The following is a 24,503-nucleotide window of genomic DNA, read 5'->3' on the forward strand; positions in this document are numbered from 1 at the left end:
ATGCTCTTTTCAGCAAGAACAATGATTTTTGCTGGATTATGCCAGTTGTGGAACTGCAGCACGAGAGACCATAAGGATTCTAACAAGAAGTGGGGTTTTATTGCAGTAGGTGTTCAGTCTTTCATCCAAAAAGCTGGCTATCTATGTCTGAGACATTCTGTTGCAAGTCAATAGAGAGCAACAAGAATCAGATACATAGTACATCTGGGCATACCAGAGAATCTCTACTTTAATTCCTACTGTGTACAATTTTTCTTCCTGAACTACCTCCTATTCTGTGATCTTCCTCCTCCAGTGAAAGCAACTGAAAGAGCTTCTGTTGTTCTAATTTGGTTTAGACAAGGAGGTGGGCAAAGAAAAGCTTTCAAGTGGTACTTTATGAGTTTTCTTTTAAACAAAATTCAATTTCATTCTCGTGTGGTGAGTGCAATGGCTCCCTTTTCTCTGAAAACACTGAGGTCCATATAGTCCATATACTCCCCAGAGGTTCATAAATCTTCATACTGGACTGCTGAATCTTAACCTGCTAAATACTTGACAATGGCTACTTAGTTTATTCCCAGAATAAAGCATACACCAATCTACAAATATTCTGCTACTTCTGTACATTTTCTTCTCTCCACTGTGCAGGTGGAATTGAGGACACAGTCTCAAGATGCACCAGGGGAAGTTTAGGCTCGAGGTGAGGAGAAAGTTCTTCACTGAGACAGTCATTTGCCATTGCTGCCCAGGGAGGTGGTGGAGTCACCATCCCTGGAGGTGTTCAAGAGGGGACTGGATGTGGCACTTGGTGCCATGGTTCAGTCATGAGGTCTGTGGTGACAGGTTGGACTGGATGATCTTTGAGGTCTCTTCCAACCTTGGTGATTCTGTGTGATTCTGTGAAGACTAAATCATTAAGATGCTGTTTGTGGGATTTTCCTTCTCCCTCCCCATCCCCCCCCAACTTTTCTCCATTAAATTCATTGAACCCTCTATATGTTAAGATTAGAAATAGATGAGAAATGGCAGGTTCTCAATATTCATCACAGGCAGTCCCTTTCCATTAGCTACAAGCATTTCTGCAAACACATAATTCACCATCCAAGCGCTTCAATCCTATACCGAAATGCTTTAGAGAAGATTTATAAGCAGGCATGTGTATTGTAACCTACAACTCTTTTACAGGTTCCAAACAATCTCCTACCAGATCTCTTCAGAATGCAAATAACCTCTGCTTTCGTCTAAAACAATACTTGTTTGGGCTGCATGCTTGTTACAACCTATAGCAATAAAATTGTATTCCTGAAATGGATATTTTAAAGATGATGAGCACACAGATTTCTTGTAAATAAAGCCATTTCTCTCTGAACTTTTCTTTAAATATTAGCTCAATTCTGGTGATCTTCTAGTACTCCAGAAGCCAAAATAACAGCCAGATGGCTAAAACCAAACAGTACAAACAAAAGAAACCCCAAGAAACTGTCTTTTTCTTCTGGAAAGGACTAAAGGCTATGAAAGAACAGAGTGCAACTACAAGTATTATGCAAAACTAAATCGAGTATCATCTATCTGCCCCCACAATTACACAGTAGAAAAGGGTGCTTTATTTAAAGTTAGGTTTAAAATGCATGGGTTACTTTCAAATGTGTCACTCTCATCATATAGGCACAGAAAAAAATAGATAAACTGTGCTATTTTGTGAAGTTAATTCATAACTGAATTATGAATTCATAAGGTCTGAAAAGCAGGACGTGGCTTTTCCTTTAATCTGAGAACAGGAATTAATTTTACTGCATAGGGGATTTTTCTTTCCATTTTACTTGCATGCAACTTTTATCTAATGACTTATTACCATCAACGCAGCTCTAATTAAACACAGACAACTGAGACAGCTGTAGAGTAGGGAAGCATCAATTTAGTGTACTGCAGCTCACGCAGATCAGAAACTCCCAGGTCCATAATGTTCCAGCAATTGCAGCCTACACTGGACCACTCAATCACTCCCAGAGTTCTTCAGAACTCATTTAACAGACCAGCAAATTCATGTATGACTGACAAATTTATCATATTATGGGCTCTCAGGCCACTGTTAAAGGCTGGATGAGAACCATATCTTAAGTTGAAGCTAATAAGCATTAACTGCACACTTTGGTATTTACTAAGTCCCAATTCCCACAACAAAAGATACTGGAAATAACATTTAAAAGTCTATTTTTCAGCATTTCATGGACGTATTTGTATTATTTCACTGTGTCTTGTTTGTGTTTTTCATACACATCAAAATTCAAAGTGAACGGATGGCAACTCTCTGCTCTGGCAGAAAAATCCTCCCAGCCACAGCCACTCTGCAGCCTGCTTCAGAATAGTTGGCAGGCTGTGAAATACACCAGTGCCTGTTTGTTGGCTCTTATCACCATCACTAGAGGTTTCAAATCCAAGTTCTCCAATCCAAGTTCTATAAACAACCCTTCCTGTCTTCCACTTTCAATCTGCATATAAGAACAAATACCTTATCAACATTTTATGACAAATATACCTACTCACAGTCACCTAGCTTCAGGGTGCTATGTTATCTGTCTGTAACCACAGAGTCAAAACTGAACCTGAATCCTTTATTTTCACCCCCACCTTATTCAGTTCAAATACAGCTTCAAGGGAGGCTGGTGAATAACAGCACACTGTTGTATACATTGCCTCATCCGGAATAGTCATCCTTGACAGGCTTGTGGAAGAAAGCAAGAAAGGAGAGAACAGGCTTACTAAACATAACAGTTTTGCAAAATCAGTCCAGTTTTGCAAATGGAAAAAAACCAACCAGCTCTCCCAAAACAGTGGGACCAAAATCCCTCCTTCTCCAGACATCTTAACAACTGGCTGGAGCAAACTGCTACACAGGGTGTAGAATAGGCAAGTTTTTCCTGGCATTCCCAGCAACACGATCAGCCTCATCTCATGTTCCTTTTTTAGGCTCCCAAACACGCACAACACCAAGCTGCAAGGCAAGGTTCCAGGTCCGGTACACAGACTGAACAGCTGAGTGCATCACATACTCACAAGGATTATCATCACACTTTGTGATGCTTAAGGATTTCCAATGACCAAAGAAGGCAATGTTCTGGACTAATGCCATTCTGGAAGTGGAATTTAAAAAGCTATTTCTCATTTAAGATTAAACATAATCAAAGGAAATCAGGTTCACAATTCTAGTTCATAAACCCATATGCTTCTCTTTCTGGTGAAATCTTTCAGTAATGTCTCTGCTTCCTGCACTGACGTGCTCACAAACCAATGCCTCTTTCAGAAGGTTCCTCGTTTCCACCTGTACAACACCTAAAAGCTGCCACAAATCAGATTATTTTTTTCTGAGACGGTATGTGAAATCCATAGGATGTTCCTACAGCTAAAATACCTCACCTGCAAAGTGCTGCCTTTGCAGTTATTAACTCTGTCCATAAGATGCGAGAAGATGGTTTTAGTTGCAAAAACACTCAATAAGAACACTAGTGCAGTAAAAATCCCTGTATTACTCAGCCTCTTTGGCCTATTGATATACACATATATTATTTTTTTTTGCCAGTATCACTTGCATCCAGGTTGCAAAAGTAGCTCCTAAATATGGGTTACAGTTTTCAATAAACGGATTCTTTAGCACTAAAATTGCTGCCTTGTGTTTATTTGATACTTCATTCTCTTCAGAAATTAAATATTGATGAGAATCTGGGTCACAAAGGTATTTGATTCTCTGAGCAAGAGGAAGGTGAATGAAGAGAATGAAGAGAAATCTAAACACTTCTGAAGATAAATACAGTTTGCATCTAATGGATATTTTAAAGAGTGTAAGCATCATCACATTTCCATTATTTGAATATGACCAAAGTGAAAGCAGCACAGTGATATGATCCTTTCATGTTACCATGGTTATATGAGATAAAGACAGGAGGTGTTTTTTAGATTTCCAGTATTATTATTCTTACAATACTGCAAGGATAAATTTAAGTGGGGAGGATGGGATGTCAGAAGGAGCTTTCAGCTTTTTTTTCTATACATGAAGCCAGGATGCAAAAACTAACTCACAGGGACAGGTGCAGATGCCACATATTTTACTGGGATGTCTGTCTCCCATAGGATTTGGGGTTCAAAATGATTACTCACTACAGCAAGCTTCTGGAACTCAGTAGTACCAGTGATGAGACAGTTGAGGCCATCAACACCCCAGGCTTTGCAAGGATTTGTGATGTTCAGACAAATACTGCATCAAATCTTGGTGGAGGAGATTTGGAAGGGAGGGAGAAGTATTTTAATCTTTCCAATGAAAATGTCCTTTTGTTTTATAGATAAGCAAGACCAACAGATAGCTGCTGCAGAAAGGGGCAGCCCTGCTGGTCCTCCTTCTCTTGAGCTGTACTTGTCTGACTCTGCAACAAGTCTACTCAGGGAGCTGAATCAACAAAAACTGTACAAAAAAGATGCAATCTTTTGCAGCATGCAAGTCCAATTTATTACTGCAATGGAACATCTGTGAAACTGGGACCAGTGGAAGAGATATTTATTGTATTAGCTTGATTGCAGCAATGTATGTAAGGGCAAGGTCCCTGAATAGGTATCAGGAAAGAAGTGAAGAAAAGAGAAAATTTTCCTTTGCTGAACAGCAATATTCAAAACATTTGCAAGCTAACAATTCCTAACATCAGTTTCCCAATACCATGAAACTGCCACATGACATTTTGTGTGCTTAACTAAATGGGCTGAAGAATGTGTCTTACCATACAGGTGTCTAGATCCTCCAAACGTTCTATCTCTGTCAACTCCTCAACCGTGATGATGGAGCGCTTAGCTGGCTTTTCTTCAGCTAACTCTATTTCTAGTGATTCCTGCTGTGGAAGTGGTTTGCCACGTCTGGTCAAGTGGTCAGCCTGAGGGCAAGGATAAAGACAGGAACACACCAATCAAACTATTAAAAAAGGCAAACCAAACCTAACCAGAAAGCTCACAGAACTTAAGTGATCACAGATTCTAGAAGACCAACTACAAATGCACTTTTGTGTGTTAATCTTATCTTTCCCCCCGTCTTTTCCCCCTACTTTTGTCATATTATTATAAGGCTTCCTCAGCATTTTTCCTGTCTTTATTATAAGGAAAATAAAGTGGTGGATGAGAAGCTTTGTCCTGCACCATTGTGGTATTTTCTTGTTTTGTTTGTTTGTTTGTTTGTTTGTTGTTGTTTGGTTGGGCTTTCTTGTTTAAATTACAGATATGCATAATTTCATATCATATACATTTCATGTATAATGCAATTTCCATCATTATTAGATGGCAAAAATGTTATCACTAGCTATTAAAAAAAAAAAGCCTTTTTTGTTAAATATCTTAATTGTCTTTCACTGAAGAAGTTGGTATGGATTACCAGAAAAATAATGTAAAACAAAAATAATCATTGATGATGATGATGAGGGGAGGTTTAGGCTGGATGTTAGGAAGAAATTCTTCACAGAAAGAGTGATTGGCCATTGGAATGTGCTGCCTAGGGAGGTGGTGGAGTCACCATCACTGGAGGTGTTTAAAATAAGACTGGATGAAGCACTAAGTGCCATGGTTTATTGATTAGATGGTGTTGGGTGATAGGTTGGACTTGATGATCTCGAAGGTCTTTTCCAAGCTGGTTAATTCTGTATTCTGTATGAGATAAGATATATATTTTTTTAATTATCAGAAAGGAAAAACTCTAACAATATTAAAAATCCATTTTTAGACCTGCATAACAAAGATTGTTTCTAAGAACAGGGAGAATGTTAACATAAGCCACCCTGGACTATACTTGGAAAGGAGTGGGTTCATGTTGTTAGGAAAATGATGAAGTATTTCCTAGTTTCATTTGTAATTGAAGAGAATATTAAATAATACCTGTTATAGACAAGTATTTGAACAGTTAGAGAAGCCTTCAAAATGGCAGCTAAGGAGAGCTGTAGTCCACTGCTTAGTATCAGCATGACTCTGGACAACCAGTGGATTTTAGTTTTGCTAGCCATCAAAAAGGGTGAAGGGATGACCGGAGTCAATTACAGTTCACTTAGTCTGGTGTCTACACTGGAGAACTGTTATGGATCCATCTATTTTTAATCACATTAAAATGGCTAGAATAACAATTAATTCTAATTGCCACCACATTAGGCAAGCTCAGGTCTCATCAAACAAGGTTTATTTTCCAAATTTTCCTCAAACACTGTTAAGTCAGTGCAACATACACAGACATATGTAGGTGGCTGAGTTAGTTGTATGTGACACTTCAATTTAAGGAGCTGGCACAGAACTGTATCAGTACATTTAATCTTTGCTGTATTAAGAACTAGCTGCCAGCTCTCAGATTGCAGTTGTCAGTTGAAGATTAACACTGACAAATATGACAGGAGTTCCTCTACCAGCCTTTTCGAGACCTGTGGTCTTCAATGTGCTTTCATCAGTGTTATACTGTTTGAAATAATCTGCAGCTAACAGAAACACAAGGGTGTTAAACAGTGAAAGGGACATGTTACTAATGCAGTCCAAAATAAATCACTAAGTAAATCAACTCAATCACAGACAATCTTTCCTAAGGAAATAAAAGTACTGGCAATTGGCTACATTAGCTAATTGAGGACAGTTCTGAAAAGCAGCAAATATCAAGCACTCTGAAGTTGTAACTGGGACGGAGATCTAGCAAAGCCAGCCCTGAAAACAAGCTACCACTGAAACTAACAACAGAAAGGAATTCTCTCCTTTGCTATGTAAGCACAAGGAGTAAAGAATATCAGGAGAAAACAAATTTCACTCTTACATAGTGTTGGATAAAGCATTGGAATAGTCAGTCTGGTCCTGGGGACCACAATTTAAAAAGAGGCTTTTAAAACAGCTGGGGAATGTGCAGAGAATCATTACTGAAGTGACTCAAAGGCTGGAGAAAATTACTGTGTCAGAGTTAGAGTATGTCCAAGTTGTGCAATATCACTGGATAGAGACTGTGCACTGCTCATGCCAGTTGAGCCTGCTCCAGGCCAACCAGAGCTAATTTATGGGGCCACTTTACACAGTGAGGCAATGCTGCTGTGCAGCTTCTGCGCCTAGAGGATGTATCTTTATACAATGATGCTCTGTATTATGAAGACACACCCACAAATAACCCAGACTTTTAATTTATGTTTAAAAATGGGGGAGGGGAGGAGAGGGAAGGGGAAGGGAAGGAGAGAGTGGTTTGGTTTCTGTATATGAAGACTTTCATAAAGAGATGAAGAAATATAGGTTGCCTTATTTTGTGGGGATATATATGGCTCCTTTATCTTGTGGGAGAAAAGCACCTGAGAAAATTTAAGCCTGCAAGCTAGAGAAATTTCCATTAGAAATGAGGAGCAATTTCAATCACACTGGCTTCTTTAACAAACAAAACAAAACAAAACAAAACAGCCTCCCCCCCTGATCCAACAGTAGTGGGATCATTAGAAATAAAAATGTTTTTCTGTGGACACAGCCATTTATTTCTTCTACTCTAGATGAAGCAAGTACCCTGCCTCCTGGCAGCTCAGCACCTTCAAACAACAAAAAAGCATTTTCCATGTTTCTACCTTTCTCTGCCCACCTGATACCTACATTTCTGAGGTAGTCTCAAGATGTACTCATTCAGGGAACAACATCAAAACAATCCCCTCCTCCAAAGAATGAATTTTTACCTCCCATTTCACATTCAACCAAGCCTTATCATCTCACCAGAACAAGTAGGCACTCATGACTCAGTGTGCATCCTGATGGCATTTTCAGTTTTGTATCTGACAATAATGCCAAAGTTAATAGGACAAATACAGAGTGCAGCCTCTTCGGAGGTTGTGTTTTCTTTAAAGCATAAAGGCAAGAGTCTCACGATCACATTTCAAATGATGTTAGTGATGCCAATGAAAATAAGACAAATTTCAAAAGAGAGCTGTACTAAGGAGAAATTGAACAAGTTATGAATGTAAACAGCATTGTTAAGATACTCAGCATGTACAGGTATCAACCACACAAATACTCACCAGTTTGTGATGGCAGTGGGAAAGTGCATCCAGGATTTCATCTACGACTCGGTCAGACAGGAAAGAAGCCACTGTCAGTTTTACTTCACTGTGTGAGGATTGAAGATGAGAGAGAGAAATTTTTAATTCACACAGGAGATTTCTGTCTTTACAAAATGTTCAACAGTGCAACTATTATCCAGTGCTGTCACTTTATTTGAAGCAAAACATTAGAAGGTGTCAGGATATATGACTGCAGGTTTCAGAAATAAACTCATGAATCACACTACAAACACAAGAGCCTCTGTACCATACTTAGCCTGCTTTAACATTCTTCTAAAAGCTGAAATGAAAACATCTGGGTAAGAGAGCTGAATGATGTGCAACTCTGTAAGGAACACTGACACTGAAGTAAGAAAAAGTTGGAATCTCAGATGAACGGGGTTAGGGTTAAGGTGGTTAGGATGATCCTGCCTGTTTAACACTGCTGCACCAAACAACTACAACTCACTCACTTCTTCACTCTTTTCTTGTGTTTGTCTGCCAGCTGAAGGACAGCTGTACAATGCTGATTCTATCAACTTTGCCATCACAATTTTGCTTCATCTTTTTGCTTTAGGTGACCACTAGCTCTCTCAAGAACTTCACATCAGCCATTCCCGTTACACAGAAGTAGGTGGAACAGCAACACATCCACTACAACTGAACTATGATTTCACTAGGAATTTCCCATCAAGGAAACATATACCTTGAATTGCTCCCATGGGGTCCTCTCTCTGGCCACAATACAAAAGGCTCAGGCTCTGGAAGACTTGCAGCTGATAAGTACATATGCCTGAGCTGTGGCCCAAAGCTCTGTCTCTCCTTCCTCTATCATTTCAAGTCCAACTGCTTCAACTTACACTTGCCAGCAAGTAACAAGACTTTGTTTTAAGGTATTTATCTGTGGATTGAGTTGCATTGGATTAACAAAGCTGCTTCTGTCTGGGGCTAGCACTGCTACACAAAGCCTGTAGGGAAGAGTAAGAATCACCTGGGAAAGGCAATGCAGTTCATAGGGAGGTAGAATGGGGGCCAAGCCAGAGTAGGAAAAGAATGAGAGTGAAGGACTTCCTTCAGTTACTTACATATTAATTTCAAATAATAAAAGGTAGGAAGGGTGACACCCTCACCCCACAGACAGTTGCAGTTTTCACATGTGGAAGGGGCACTATTATTGCTTGAAGGTCAAGGTTTGCTTGATAATACTGATGTGAACAAATTTCACTCTCTGCACCATTTAAAATGCTCTGAAGGCATAGCTCTGAAGTCTCTTCCAGACAATTTTGCTGCACTCAGTAAAACTGATTTTTAAGTCTTAAGGTTTTCTTCTTTTACAAAGATACTAGCATCCCACAATCCAAAATGACATGCTTTTCTATCAAGCAGAAAGGTATCCTTAGCCAAATAATAGCAACTGCAAAGGTTTAAGTAGAGGTCAGTCACATTCTGCTGCATTTTATATATATATATATGTATATAATGTATATATGCTCTGGTCTACATTTAATGTGAAAATGAAAAAGGAGGCAGTAAAAGATCAACTCAAATCTTCTTTTCCCCCCTTAAAAATAAAAATAGAAGAGTTGTTTAGGAAAACAGTTTCTGCTCCAGGTTTCTGGTTTGAATATCCAAACCTTCATTTTGTAAGTATGGCTGTCTGCTGTGCACATCTCCCACAGAAACAAAAAGTTTTAAAGTGATTGCTACAGCTACAGGATGAGAGCAAACATGGCAACAGACAGAGAGAACTGTTAACATTCAAAGCAAGTAAGTGCAATTTTCTTTTATAACTCAGTGTTACCTGAGCACATAGATAGATTTGACAGAAAGTATCAGTCATGAAAACATTATTTGTGTACCATAAATCAAAACTCTTTTACTAAATAGAACAGAAGCACATGCATTAATGATCATGTTAACATCCCTGGAGATTCCAAATATTTGGATCTCCTGAGCTAAGTTGACCAAACCTGCAGGACAATTTCCTGTTCTTTGAATGCCTTAATATAGTTTCTTATGAATCACAAAAACCCACCATGAATCATCTACTACACAAACATGCATACATGCAATCCGAAATCCAAATTCTATAACCAATTTTGGTAGATTAGTCTTTTAAAGTACCTAATTTTATTGAGGATATCAATGCCAGATTGCTCCAAGAGGACATTTTTCACAAAAGTGCGTGGGATGGAAATCTTCTCAGTGCTTGCCTCGATCAGGTCTTCACGGATTCGAGCTTTCTTCATCACATTCGGGCAAAGGTTTTCTGCTGCATCCACCATAGACTCAAGGAGTGTCTGCAGCACAGTAAGCAAAAATTACTATCAAGATTTTCATGAGGTGGAAGATCACAGTGGGCAACAGCTCTGGGACCAGTTCTGTTTAAAATCTTTGTCAGGGACATGGACAGTGGGATTGAGCACACCCTCAGCAAGTTTGCTGCTGACACCAAGATGTATGGTATGGTCGTTGTGCTGGAAGCAAGGGATGTCATCCAGAGAGATCTTGACAGACTTGAGAGGTTGGTCAATGCCAACTTCATTAAGTTCACCAAAGCTCAGTGCAAGGTCCTGCACCTAGGGCAATCCTAAGCACAAATATAGGCCGGGCAGAGAATGGACACAGAAGACTTGAGGAGGACTTGGGGATGCTGGTTGATTGGAAACTCAACACGAGCCACCATACATGTGCTAGCGGCCCCAAAAGCCAAACAACATCCCAGATTACATTAATGGAAGTGTGGCCAGTAGGTTGAAGCAGGTGACTCTGCCACTCTACTCTTGTGAGACCCCACTTGGAGTGTCCAGCTCTGGAGTCTTCAGCAGAAAGACATTGACCTGTTGGAGCAAGTTTGAAGGAGGGCCAGAAAGACTATCAAAGGGCTGGAGCACCACTCCTATCAGGACAGGCTGAAGGACTTGGAGTTATTCAATCTCGAGAAGAGAAGACCTTATGGCAGCATTTGAAGTGGGACAGCAGAAGGGGCACTTTTTACCATGACATACAGTGACAGGAGGATTTGGACTAGATAGAATCACAAAACTGTTTTGGCTGGCAAAAACTTTTAAGATCATTGAGAACAACCATTATCTAACTCTACCAAGTCTGGTGCTAAACCATGCCCCTTAGCACCATATCTACGCATCTTTTAAATGCCTCCAGGGATGGGGATTCCACCACTTCCCTGGGGAGCCTGTTCCAGTGTTTGATAACCCCCCTTTCAGTGAAGTTTCTTCTAAACTTCCTCTGGTGCAATTTAAGGCCATTTCCTTTCATCCTATCACTTCTTACTACAGGGAGGAGACCAACACCCACCTCAGCATAGCTTCCTTTCAGGTAGTTGTAGAGAACGGGCAGCTCTCCTCTCAGCCTCCTTTTCTCCAGACTAAACACTCCCAGTTCCCTCAGCTGCTCCTCAAAAGACTTGTTCTCCAGACTCATCACAAGCTTTGTTGCCTTTCTCTGGTCCTGTTCCAGGACCTCAATATCTTTCTTGTAGTGAAAGGTGCAAACCTGAACACAGTACTCAAAATATAGCCTCACCAGTGTTGAGCACTGGGGACCAATCACTGCTCTGGTCCTGCTTGTCACACTATATCTGATACAAGTCAGGATGCTGCCAGCCATCTTTGCCACCTGAGCATATTGCTGGCTCATGTTCAGCTAGCTCTTAATCAACAACCCCACGTCTCTCTCTGCTGTACAGCTTCCCAGCTTCTCTTTCCCTCTCTTTTCCAAATCAAATGTAAAAGTTAGAATGACCCTCTTGCTGTAAATGTGCAAAAGCATCAATGGAAGACTCATTATATCAATCTTATGCCAAAAAACCCCAAAACATTCCAAATACTTAAATCAATTCCCCCCACAGTTCTGTAAGACTCCCTAAAAATCCACAGGACTCAAGTGCATGAATGCTGCACAAAGGGCTGACCTGACTACTCCTGTCCCAGTAATAGTCTAGAAGCTCCACTGGGAAGCGTCTTGTGACTTTCATGTCTGCAGATTTAACAAGTGATAAAGCATCTTCACCTTCTTTCATATAATGGGGAAAAGGAGGTGAATACTAAAAATTCAGCACCATTTTCCTCCTCATCAACTTTTTAATTTTGAAGAAGTAATTGGTGATGTGGGATTCTGTTCTTCATTATATTCCAACTGACTGAAGCATTTTCTTATTTCAGCTGAGAGTTCAACCTTCACTTCCAGATTGTTTGATAAGTTTAAATATAATGAAACACAGGCAAGGTAGCTTAGTCATAAACTTAAGTTGACCTCAACTGCCTCAGAACCATATTATTAAATTCATCCACTTCCATACAGATCCCAACAGGTACTGAAGTTTTCTCACCTTGACTTTCTTCATGAACTGATACCTTTGCTGAATGGATGACTCTCCTTGCTGATTTTACAGTAAGATCTAACATAATTTAAGATACAATTTTCTGAGCAAGAGCTGGCTGAACACATAGATGAGAATATGCACTATGATGTCTATTTCAAGAACTGAGGTTTGACAGGCAACTTGTGAAAAGAATTCCTCTAAAGCTGCCTGTGCTGACTCTTGGGGCACTCTCAATACAGTCTGTACCAGGTTCAAAAGTGGTAAATGGGAAAAAAAATTCTGCAATGGAGTCTACAGAAAAGCATCTTTCACTCCAGTGGGATACATTAACTAGTGAGCACTTTTCTCCAAGACACAAAACATTTTGGGATGCTTGAGAGATGCCTTTATTAAGGGCCTAAGAAGCAATTGGTAAGTCTTCCCCTTCTAGAAGACAAAATGATGATAAACAGTATATGCTACTTCTGCCCACTGCAAACGCTCAAGCAATTTCTTTCATTACAATTGGACAAGTGTCCAGATAATACAGCACAAAGTTATATGAAACTAATAATGAAAAGATAATTGATATAAAAACATTGAGAGGTTGAAAAAAATTTCTAAAGAAGCACGGCACATTTGCATTTAGTTTGAGACTGTGTCACAGTATCACAGTATCACAGTATAATTAAGGTTGGAAGAGACCCCAAGGATCATCGAGTCCAACCTGTCTTGGTAGACCTCACAACTAGACCATGGCACCAAATGCCACGTCCAATCTCCCCTTGAACACCAACAACAGGAAACCTCAGGTTTCATTATTTCTCTATGGGAGACATGGAAACACAACTATCCACAGACCTTAAGTTGTTCATCCACAACTCTTGTGACTTCTCCAGCCATGGATTCAAGTGTTTCTTGGATTGGATTGGAGAGTGAACCATTTGCTCCTGCCCAAGCAGCTCCACCGAGGTGATACAGATTTGGTAAGAGCTATAAAACAGAAAAATCATCTTTGGAAAGTAGGCTCGTCACTACCTGTCGTCAAACCTGGACAAACAGCAGGAAATCTCCCTGCTTAATCAGTGTTTTTTCAAATTAGAATTACTTCATCACTGTAAATACTACCTACAGCTGACCATCTGAAGAAAACACTCCTTTGTGACACAGAGTTATTTTAATTCCTCAGAGAGAGAAAAGCTGCAGGCACACACTGAACTGCTCCCAGTATTACCAGGATGCTGGGCAAGGCTTACCGTTTTGGAGTTCTTGGCATCCCTCATAAGTCGTTCTGCAGATTTGACATCTTCCTGTACAGCATCCACACCACAGTTTCTTAAAGAGTTGAGATGATCTTGCACTTTTACACATATTCTGTCAATCATCTACTTGAACAACATACATAGAAAAAATAACAACATCAGAACATTGCTCAAATACGAACGGAATTCAGTCCAGGTAGCAAATCAATAGCAGCATGCAGAGATTTTTAGTGACACTATAACAATCTGGAAATGTGTGATGAGAGCTTGGAGGTGCATCAATGATACTAAAGAAAAGGTTATAAAGACACACCTAAACATTGGGAAAAAAAAAATAAAACCTCACCTTTAAAAAAAAATAATGCTTTGGAATATTTCCCCACAGTCACTTCTAGGATAACTAACCAGTAAGTTATGCATTTAAAGTGTTGGGGCTTTTTTAGCAAGTTTAATGCTGAAAATGTTGATATATCTAATACCTGGCCCTAGAAGGTCCCTGAAATTAAGAAGGTCAGACAGCAAGAGAAAGCTCTGTCATTACCCATTCAACAAAAACCAGCAGAGCATGTATAAGCAAACTGCAATTGTGCAGGCTTCTGGGATAATCTTTCAAAACAGAAATACTCCCAGTTTCACAGTATCACAGTATCACCAAGGTTGGAAGAGACCTCAAAGATCATCAAGTCCAACCTGTCACCACAGACCTCATGACTAGACCATGGCACCAAGTGCCATGTCCAGTCCCCTCTTTAACACCTCCAGGGACAGTGACTCCACCACCAAAGCAGAAGTTTCCACCAGACCTTTCACAGTGGGATGAACTTCATCTGTATCTGCAACATAAGTCACTCAACATGCTGCAAATACAGGGCAGGTGGTGTATCTGTAGCCTTCCAAGACAAAGCAATAAGAATGCCTGACCTGTAGTCAGTTTTGATTAAGATGTACGGGGCAGGGCGATACAGTAGTTTAAAGTCTTTATTAGCCCACATGGCATTCATTAAAATTGGCTATTTGACATTCTGAAGCAACATCTGAGAGCATGTCAACGTCATACAAAGTCTTGAGTTCTAGCATCTTGTATCATTAGCAACAAGAACTGAAATAATTTCACAGCATGCTCCTTTTCTGCTCCACATGACTCTTCCTCTTCAAAGGCTTTTGGGTGGCTGTTTTTTGTAGAAGTACAAAAAGCTAATTAATTATTAGATAGTGGAAAGTCTCACTGGGACATCTGCCCAAACACTCTGGGAATAATAATGTAGTTTTACCATACTAACACAAGACTTTTTTTCCCCAGCTCTCTTTTAAAACCCACCCTTATTGTACACAATTTTATATAGAAATGAGTCCTTTTTTTTTTTTTGCTTTCAAAAGAACAACAAATTACTTTTACTGAAACCTGATGTGTGTGTGGTTGCTGGAGAAAAGCACAACTAAACCCATCAAGCTACAGAAGTATCTAAATTTAACTCCCATGGAGACTGTTAACTTTGGGAGAAAAAAGGCAGCATTGGAACAGGTAATTACTAAAAATAAAGTGATGTTGTTCTTGCAGTTTTTAATACCAGTACATCTCCATGTACAATTTTCTCTGTCAAGAGGTTTGAGTATTCAGGTTCTAGTCATAAAAATGTACTCCATTAGCTGTGAGTAACACAGGTAGAAATATGTGACTTTGAATTAAGAGCTTAAAAAAACCCAAAACTGCAGACAACAGAGAGATTTCATTGTCTGAGCTGATGAGCAAAACCAAGAGAGTTGGTTCTGCCACTCTGCTCTGCTCTACTGGGACCTCACCTGGAGTACTGTGTCCAGCTCTGGAGCCCTCAACAGAAAAAGGTCATGGACCTGATGAAGAGGGTCCAGAGTGCCACAGAAATGACCAGAGGTATGGAGCACCTCTCTTGTGAAGACAGACTGACAGAGTTGGGGTTGTTCAGCCTGGAGAAGGCTCCAGGGAGACCTTTCAGTACCTGAAGGGCGCTACAGGATTGCTAGGGAGGGACTATTTACAAAGGCCTGCAGCACTAAAACAAGGGACACTGGTTTTAAACTAGAGTAGGGTAGACTTGGATTGGGCATTAGGAAGAAGTTTTTTACAATGAGGGTGGTGGAACACTGAAACAGATTGCCCAGGGAGGTGGTGGAAGCCCCATCCCTGGAAACATTCAAGGTCAGGCTTGATGGGGCTCTGAGCAACCTGATCTAGTTGGGGATGTCCCTGCTTACTGCAGGGGGGTTGGACTAGATGACCTCTAGTGGACCCTTACCACACAGTGCATTCTATGATTCCTCTCCTGTTTGCTAGAGTCTCCATTTGCATGGGAACACAACTGGTGCAAAAAAATATAAAAAGCAGAGAAGACTTCTGCTTTACTTTGTTCCCTCACTCTAAGCAATGCTTCCCATGACCACCCACGTTTCTGAAGAGTTTAAGGCAGACAATGGCTTACTCTCTAAAGCTATTTGCTCTGGTGGCACCTAAGGGCATGTTTACATGGTTGCTCAGTACTGGGCAGAGAGACTGGAAGTGACTCAGATACCAGCACTGGCACAGCCTCATGATGATGGTGGTCACACTGATGACAGCCTGCTGAATGTCAGACTCGTGAGCACGAATGAACTTAACTCTTTTCTGATTCCAGCAGCAGCTCTCAGAAATAGTTTTGGTCTTTCTCCACACAACACTACTACACGTGACACCTCCTTCTCACAAAAGCTTCTCTTTTCCTTCCAGAAATATTGTCATTGACAATTATTACTTCTTGGGAAACAAAGTACTACCCACAAGGCACATCTTGGTGTAAACCGCTCTGTCAGAAAGAGAGAAGCCTGTCCCAGGCAGATTTTAGACACCCAGAAGTGCCAGTAAGAAACATGTCCTCACCTGCTGAGTGGTGCTGGTGACAATGCCTTGCTGCAGCCGATACGCTTGCTCCTGTAGGTACTTTCTGGTCTCATGATTACGAAGCAAGTAGTTTTCTATCTAAAAAACAAAGCCTGATTAGGAAACTGATTCAACTCTCCACATTGTAATTTGCTTTCTTTTTTGCTGCTGTATCAGAAATAGAAACTGACAGGCATAACTGTCTAAGTATTTGTTTGTTAGCTGCAAACCTTTTTCTGTGTGTCTCAGTGCTTAATAGTCACATTCCAATATTTGTTCGCTCACTGACCAGTGACACACCATTAAACACTGGACTTTAGCCAGTGTTTGTTGAACTAGTCTTCTGTTTTGAACAATGTAGTAAGTCATGCTATCAAGGAGTAGAACCATGTTTGAGAAATGTTTAAAGAGATTCTGAATATACATAAAATGCTGTTGCAGAGAACATAATGACGCAAGGTAACCAATCAATTTATTTTAGATCCATTTGGCCTGCTACAAAGACATTGATTTAACAGTAGCACAGTCTGTAGAGAAAATAAAATATCTAAAAGTGCCTAAATGATACAGGAGCCTGAGTTCAGAAGTTACTGAAGGCTGAACAGTATGCAAGTGCTTTTCAAAGATAAGCGGCTCCTAACCCAGAGCTGCTGGTCACAGCCCACCATAACTGCCACCAGTAGTAAATACCTGCACATAGACTAACCACCTACACTGACTCTATCAAACTTAGTCAAGTAAAAAAAAAACCCTGCTAAGTAAACTGTTTCAGGTTCTTCAAAGGTGATGGCTCTGGTTTCAAAGAAAGAGATGAGAAAAAGATGGATGGAGTGGTCAGCAGGTGGTGAAGCAGAGACTAATAGGGATGGTCACCTCTAAATCTGCATTAGTGGTAAAAACTGGAACAGTTTGACCATGCACTACAGTAATGCAGGGTTTATCCAGTTTGCCTACACTGTAAAGTGTGCTGTAAAGACACTGGAGCTCAGGAGGTTTTCTACTATGTCCATCTGGTGCTGGACCAAGGCCAAGAGCACTCTAGTACTCAAGCTGTGGTATGCTGAAGCTTATAGGCCCTTTTGGGATGTCAGTCAGTCAAGCTCAGGTCTCCCTGCAGCAGGCAGGATAGCTCAGTCAATGAAGTCAGGCATTCTTCCATGTGTGGAATCAACAGCATTCACAGCACCGCTCCTGAGATTGTTACCTTTCTTTGGAGAGTACTTTCTCATGTGCTGTAAAGAAAGCCTGAACCACATATGATAAAACAATCTCAGGGCCAAACAATTTTAGTAGCTTCGAAATGAATAAAAGAAAAAGCTATTTGGACATAATGTGTAATTACAGCAAAGAATGTAACTCCCCATGGCCAGAAATTTCATGATGCTGTTTTCAGAGATGCATTTATCACTCTGGCTAAGAATGAGATGTAAGAGATGTCCATCCCCATGACTGTGGTTTTTTTTAAACCAGAATTTACATAATTTTCATGCATCAAAGAAAAAGCCACTAACTACCAGCACTTTCCCCTGTGAGAATCACTTTATTTAACATTTCTCTACGAATAAGAATCACAGTCATTTACTTTTTAATCACAGTTACCTGTAAGAACTATTTATAAGGTTTTTTTATGAGCTTGCCCTGGTTGAAGGAAGACTACTCATTAAAGAGATGAGAAGTGTATGCTTTCTGATTGAGCAGGAGGCTCACTCAGAGCTTGCAGGATTTACTATATTAAAACTCAGCTGGGAGTTTTAACTCATGCAAGTGGAACAGCTACAGCTACTGTCAACACCTCTTCATCCAAAAGAACATGTTGGTGCAGTTGGTTATTTAGAGCAACGCAGCGTGTGAATTTTACATGTACAATATAAAACACAGGCAGTAAATGTTTTTATCCTACCCCAAATTAAAGAGCATCTTTTGTCTCTTACAGCACTGACTGCACTTTTTATGCCAAAACGAGAAACATCCACCAGTAATTTTACCCATAAGGAAACATGCACAAGCACATATGTAACAAATGTGCTATTTTCTACCTCCCCCTTTGAGTCAGGCATACAGCAATACAAGGCCTAGCTTACACATTTTGAGTTATCATTTTTGAATATTGCACCACAGCATTCCACCAGCATCCACTCCAACCATTCTTTGGCACAAAAAGCCTTACACTCTTACACTCTCTTGCAGCACTTGACTACCATGCAAATCAAACAATCAAGAAACTAGTCTAGAATTTTTACTCAGCTAGGCATGAAATCACAGCCACTGAAGATGATTACTTTCTTTATTTTTAGTGGGTTTATCTCTCTTTGTTGGTGGTATATGCAATACCTTTTGCAGTGCCTCTTCTGTCTTCTCAGGGTTTGTTTTAAGCGCTTGGGAAGCATCATTCATCGGTATGGGCATGAATCTCAAAGTATAATTCCTAAAGAAAAACAACAGAAGTTATTTTTCAGTAGCAAAAGTCAACCTAATTACAGTATCTCTTTAGGAAGAATAAAGGAGAAGGGAGAAATAAGATGCATCTAGCTCATCTGTGGAAGGTACTAAGAATGTATTTTGCACGTTTTTAAGTGGACTCACTGCAGACATGCATGCTCCTTTTGGCTGCTAATTCTTCTTTGCTACTAGACTGAGGAGGAGATTTTGAAAAGTGAAAAATGCAGTTCAATGACCTTTGTGCTGGAGGTTGGACTATTTTTGCCTGTACCATAACAGAACAGAGAATGTCAGTGCCTGCTGGCAATGCTCTTAGATCTGAGTTTAAATGGAAACATTCAGTAACAGACAGATAGCGACTAAGAGCCTGAAGTTCGAAATGTTACTATTTAATAACTTCTTGTGTTTACAACAATTTGAAGACACTTGCTGAATTTTTAATAAAAGCTGACAAAACAAGCATAAATCTCCATGATTATTTATGCAAGCAATTGTTCCCTGCATTTCACTGATCTGTTTGCCAATTTTTTCTGCAGCTTTCTGCAATATGAGACTAAAGATAGAGTTTGGGTCCTGAAGACAAAATGTTTTTAAACTCTATGAACACAAATTGGCTAGTATGACACACATCTAAAATGCTACATGCAGCAGTATGTCTACACAACCCATCTGAAGAAGGGAAAACAGGAGAGCTTCCTACTCTTTAAAACCTGGCAATTATTCTCCCTGCTTTCAATTAGCCTTAATTTCCTGCAAACACCTCTTCCTCCTCCTTCAGCTGTCTGAAAACACCCCACTGTCTGTTCCTGTTCCATTCAGAGCTACATACATATGGTTGGAACTGTCTGTTTCTGAGCACTTTGAAGTTGGCCATTTCAACTGTGTCAGCTCCACTTCCCTCACTAAATGCACTAGCTCCAATAGCAGACAACCACTGTGAAACTCCAAGGTTCTTTCACCTCCTCTCCCATCAGTTGCTTTTAGCCATATGAAACACCGCTCTCTGAAGGACAGCAATCTTTTGAGCCACGAAACACCCTGATTCCTCACTGATACTACTAAACATTTCCCATTAAATCTTAATAGAAGATTTCAATGTTTCTTCCCCAATGCAAACATGGTAATGTACAGCTGTCAGTGGTAGGCAGTTGCTCATATGGAGTCAATAAGGTACCTGTGCTTCCACAGTGTCCAACTGCCTACTGCATCACAGCCAGAAAAGTAACTGTTTTTTTCTAGTTGCCTTGTCCTTCAAAAGAACTGTGCAAATGCCACAGACCCTGTTACATGTTCTCATTTAAAACTGACCAGTGAATGGCTGGCTGTCCACCAGCGTGGTGAAAATGTTTGACTATCCAAGATATCAAATTCAAAGACAGATAATAATTACACAGCTTGCTGATTGCCTGAATACTACCTGGCAGGTGGGCTATTTATTTAGTTGAAAAGAAATAAAGGTAGATTTCCCAGGATCACCGCTGCTGATTGACATTTAATACATCCCATTCATTGAAATCTGTAATTGCCAACTCTCATGCTAGTAATTATATGCTAAATGCAATTTAGTCAAAGGCTTAGTGCACACTCCCTCACACACAGAGACATAAACATAGGGGAAGGGAAGAAAAATGAAAGGCAAGGAGATTTCATGGACACATAGTCACAGAGGTTGAGCTTTTGAAGACCACTACCCTAAGAAAGGCTCTGTACTTGGTGACCTTCCAGACAGACAGCATTGTATTAGAATGGTACTGTATTGTCACCCATTAATTAACCAGCTCTTAGGGGCAAAAACCCCAAGAATTTAAAACCTGCTTTTCAACTTTGATCATCAGAGCAGTATTTGTCTTCACATTTCATTTTTCTCTGTCTCCTTTGAAGCTTAAAATATTCCTCCATTCTTCTTTTTATTAACACTCCACTTGTTTCTTGTAGCAGACTACATTTCTCTGCCCACTCGATAATCCAGTCATTTCAGGATGTATGGCACATTAATACCTTCAGCAAAACATCTCTATTTAAAGGGTGCTAAATTTCAAAGGTGCTCAGAGACTGTAATAGGTGCCTCAAAATCCTCCTCTCTCCCTCTGCATACAGCATGTGTGACAGTGGTCCTACATTTCTTCACAATTTTTGCCTTGTAGTAACTTCTGCTCCGTTCATGACTCTCTGCTACAGTGATGATTTTACTGCCTTTTTTAAAAAGGAAAAAAAAAAAAAAGAACAAAAAAGCCCCAAAAACCTTTTAGAAAAGAATATGGGGCTGTACAGTTCTATGTCAGAATGGGCTACAAAGCACACAGAATCACAGAATGTTAGGGGTTGGAAGCGACCTCCGGAGATCATTTGGTCCAACCTCCCTGCCAAAGCAGGATCACCTAGGGCAGGCCACTCAGGAACATGTGCAGGATGGCTTTGAAAGTCTCTAGAGAAGGAGACTCTGCACATTTATTTTCATATTAAAATTACAGTTACAGGTCCTGTTCAGTGGCCAGGCTGAACAGGATGCCCACTGTTCTAAAAAGCACTCCTGAACTGACACCTGTGGTGGACTACAGAAGAACCTCTCCATATCTTACATCAGCTGACTAGGGCACCCTTGGGGTAACTCTGCCCACAGCTACACTCCTGGAATTCTGCTGCAGGAACTGTATCTGTACACAGCTATAAACAGATGAAGAAAAGATGGGAGGAGGGGAGTGGAAAAAGAGTCTTCACCTCACTTCAGCCTGCTTTAAAGTCTGTTACAATGCCCCCCAATTCTCCTCAGCTTCCTTCTCACATCACAAAAGCCTAGGCTGCTTCTTTTTTATGGTTTAGTATATGACTTCCTTTCCTTAAGAACAAAAGGAAACCAAGATTCACATTCCCAAGGATCTTTGGCATATTTCATCCCATTTTGATCAAGAATTCCTTCCTGCAGAATATTGACAATTTTCATGTATTTTTAGGAAACACATGGTGGAGGATGCTCTCCATATGCCTTTGAGATGGACTGCTTAAAGACTATTTCCAGCCAGTCTGGACAGTCCATCTCCTGCAAGGTCAAAACTTTTTTGCTGGCGACATTATCGATGCTTTGAACATACTTCAAAAGTTAGAGGAGACATAAAATGACCTCAGCTTCCAAGATCAACAAATTGCTACGTTACACAATTATCTGTAGCATTTCTTCCTTTTTTCCCACCCCCCTCGTGCTTAGATAATTTGCTTTTGCCTTAGGATTTCCCCCTCCTTTCCATTTACTTTATCTATGCACTTCAGAACAGAAAAGTTGATGACAACCAGAAAACAAGCATATTTTCTTTTCCACCAGACATTTTCCATAAAGGTAACATGCTATTGCTCTCTGAAAGAGAAATGTCTGCAAGGTGACAAATAACCTTTTTGAATTAATATTCACTCCTATCAGTGGAATCACTCCAAACAATTTGTTTAACTATCTATACCTTATATAATTTCCCTCATTGGTGCAACTGAATTTATTTTGAATCCAAGTATATAAACTGCAACAGTTTCAAGAAAGAAGCAACTTCATAAGCTCTAGCCTCATGACTCCTCCAAGGGTTAAGATGCTCCCCTAAGTAGTTATACAGTTTTGTAGAACATCTTGGCTAGAAACTAGCAATCGTACATTACCTTCACCTTCTAAAGAGCTCCTTTGTTTCTGTCTGAGGGACTTAATGGCAAGAAACAACTGCAACTGCTGCTTAATATACATCAGCAATTTCTCTCTCTTAAGAACTGCAACAATAACATAGAATGAAGTGTGATGGAGATGCAGAGATGAAAGTCATTTAGCATCTAACAATGGTAACGCCAACTGTGAGTAAGCTCAAGGAAGCAAAATGACCCAGACCACAGTAATTATCATGAACAACTGCAGTTTCTGAGATCATCACTATTAGTTTCAACTTGCTGGGGGAAAGAAAAAAATAGTCAGACCACCAAGACATGCTTCAGTAATTTTCTGTTATTATATACAGCTCCATTCACTGACTAGAATAGAATTTCTGCATGCTATCAACATAAGAGAATGAAGAAAAGGGAAAATGTTCTCAGATTCAGAATCCTAATGCTAACAGCAGAATTCAATGGCCTTAATGCTGATAGCAGAGTATGGATGAAAGAGCCATAAAGCCTTTTCCCATCCTTTTGAAGGATGTGAAGTCATAAATTTTCCTTTAGATTAAGCACCCTGATGTTTAAAATTGAGAGCACTCAGCATCTTCAGATCATACAGACTGTGGTGAGAACTGCAGCTGCTCAGATCATTCAGGATCTAAGTCTCTGGGCTCTTCATCAGTCATTCAGTTGCTTGAGAACTTACTTTTCCAGTGCCACAGCTATGTCCTGGAAGCCCTGCGCAGTGATGTTATTCTTGTCCCATATAACAGTTCTGGGAGGTGAGGGGGAGAGGAAAGAAAGAAAGTTAAACAAGAACCACCGAATAAACCTGTATTGAACCTTTGCAGATTGAAATAACACAGTGTTGTAAGCTAAAAATTGTATAGGGGAAGGTAGCATTTTAAATACATGTGTTTAGTTACATGCTAAAAACACTGAAATGACAGGACAAAGATAGTACAAACTTCATTTCCCCTTAAAGGGGACTCTCTGTTTCCCATCATTAACACAGAAACATAATATTTCTAAAATACAGGCAATAGAAAGGTTTGGAGATAAAATTCTGGCCTTTTCCAGCACTGGCATCAAAAATAAAGCTCAAATGTTTGCTTTTGCAAGTTCACACTGAAAACCAGGAAAACTGCAGTAGGAGATCAATCTTTGTTCTACACAGGATATATGGATACAATTACTAGAAAAGGTATTAAAAAGGAATCATGCTGACTGGTGGTCAAAACTTGCAGTCTGTCATATATTCCATCCTGTACTAGCTCATCACATGTTCCTATGACCCCATAAGCAACATAACTGCCTGCCAATACAAGCCATTAGGCTAGGTGCATGAATTGCAGCTCTTTTGCAGCACAAGAGCAATAGGAGTGTTCCAGCCTTTCCCTTTCTCCCCCAGCTCAGACTACTCAAGCAGACTGCCTGGCAATTTGTGAACACATGTTCAAAAAAACCTCATTAGTAGTCAGAAGAGACAGTCAAGCAGATAAATCTTGCTTGTGCAAGAGCTCTAGTTGTAGCTCTTCTTTAAAAAAAGAAGAAGAAAAAGGACCATAAAAACAAACAAAGATTTCTGATGTTCCAAAAACAAGAGAGAAAATATAAGATAGATGGCAGGGTTTCACAGGTGTCGACAGCCTTCTGCTTTTGCAGAATTATCCCTTTAGTTTTCAGATGGAAAGATGGAAATAAGGAAGAGAGATTCTACACCCACTTGGCAAAGATCAGATGTACCTGAGGTCAAATCTTGGCTATTTTGGTCATCAGAAAGTGTGTTTATATTTCTACCTGGATGAGATTTTATAATGTTTTAAGCACAGCCAGTTACCATTGCATTATTCAGTTTGTAATCACATCACAGACTGTGGTGACATTCTGTCAACTGTGACATTCAGTGCAGTATGAAACATTTA

At 40.0% G+C, this 24,503-nt stretch overlaps 1 protein-coding gene across 4 annotated transcripts in view; it reads right to left on the reverse strand.

Moving 5' to 3' along the window:
- The window catches only part of CARMIL1 (capping protein regulator and myosin 1 linker 1), a 217,630-nt gene that overhangs the window by 36,427 nt on the left and 156,700 nt on the right, over positions 1 to 24,503 (reverse strand). For all 4 annotated transcript variants that reach the window (XM_054164475.1, XM_054164473.1, XM_054164474.1 and 1 more), the window contains 8 exons: positions 23,285 to 23,353; positions 18,847 to 18,940; positions 16,516 to 16,614; positions 13,620 to 13,748; positions 13,225 to 13,356; positions 10,164 to 10,339; positions 8,019 to 8,106; positions 4,746 to 4,895 (listed from right to left, as the gene is read on the reverse strand). In XM_054164475.1, the coding sequence (XP_054020450.1) occupies positions 4,746 to 4,895; positions 8,019 to 8,106; positions 10,164 to 10,339; positions 13,225 to 13,356; positions 13,620 to 13,748; positions 16,516 to 16,614; positions 18,847 to 18,940; positions 23,285 to 23,353 (937 nt within the window). The remainder of the gene's footprint in view (positions 1 to 4,745; positions 4,896 to 8,018; positions 8,107 to 10,163; positions 10,340 to 13,224; positions 13,357 to 13,619; positions 13,749 to 16,515; positions 16,615 to 18,846; positions 18,941 to 23,284; positions 23,354 to 24,503) is intronic.

The sequence above is a fragment of the Dryobates pubescens genome, chromosome 9, assembly GCF_014839835.1.
Source record: "Dryobates pubescens isolate bDryPub1 chromosome 9, bDryPub1.pri, whole genome shotgun sequence".
NCBI classification, from domain to species: Eukaryota; Metazoa; Chordata; class Aves; order Piciformes; family Picidae; genus Dryobates; species Dryobates pubescens.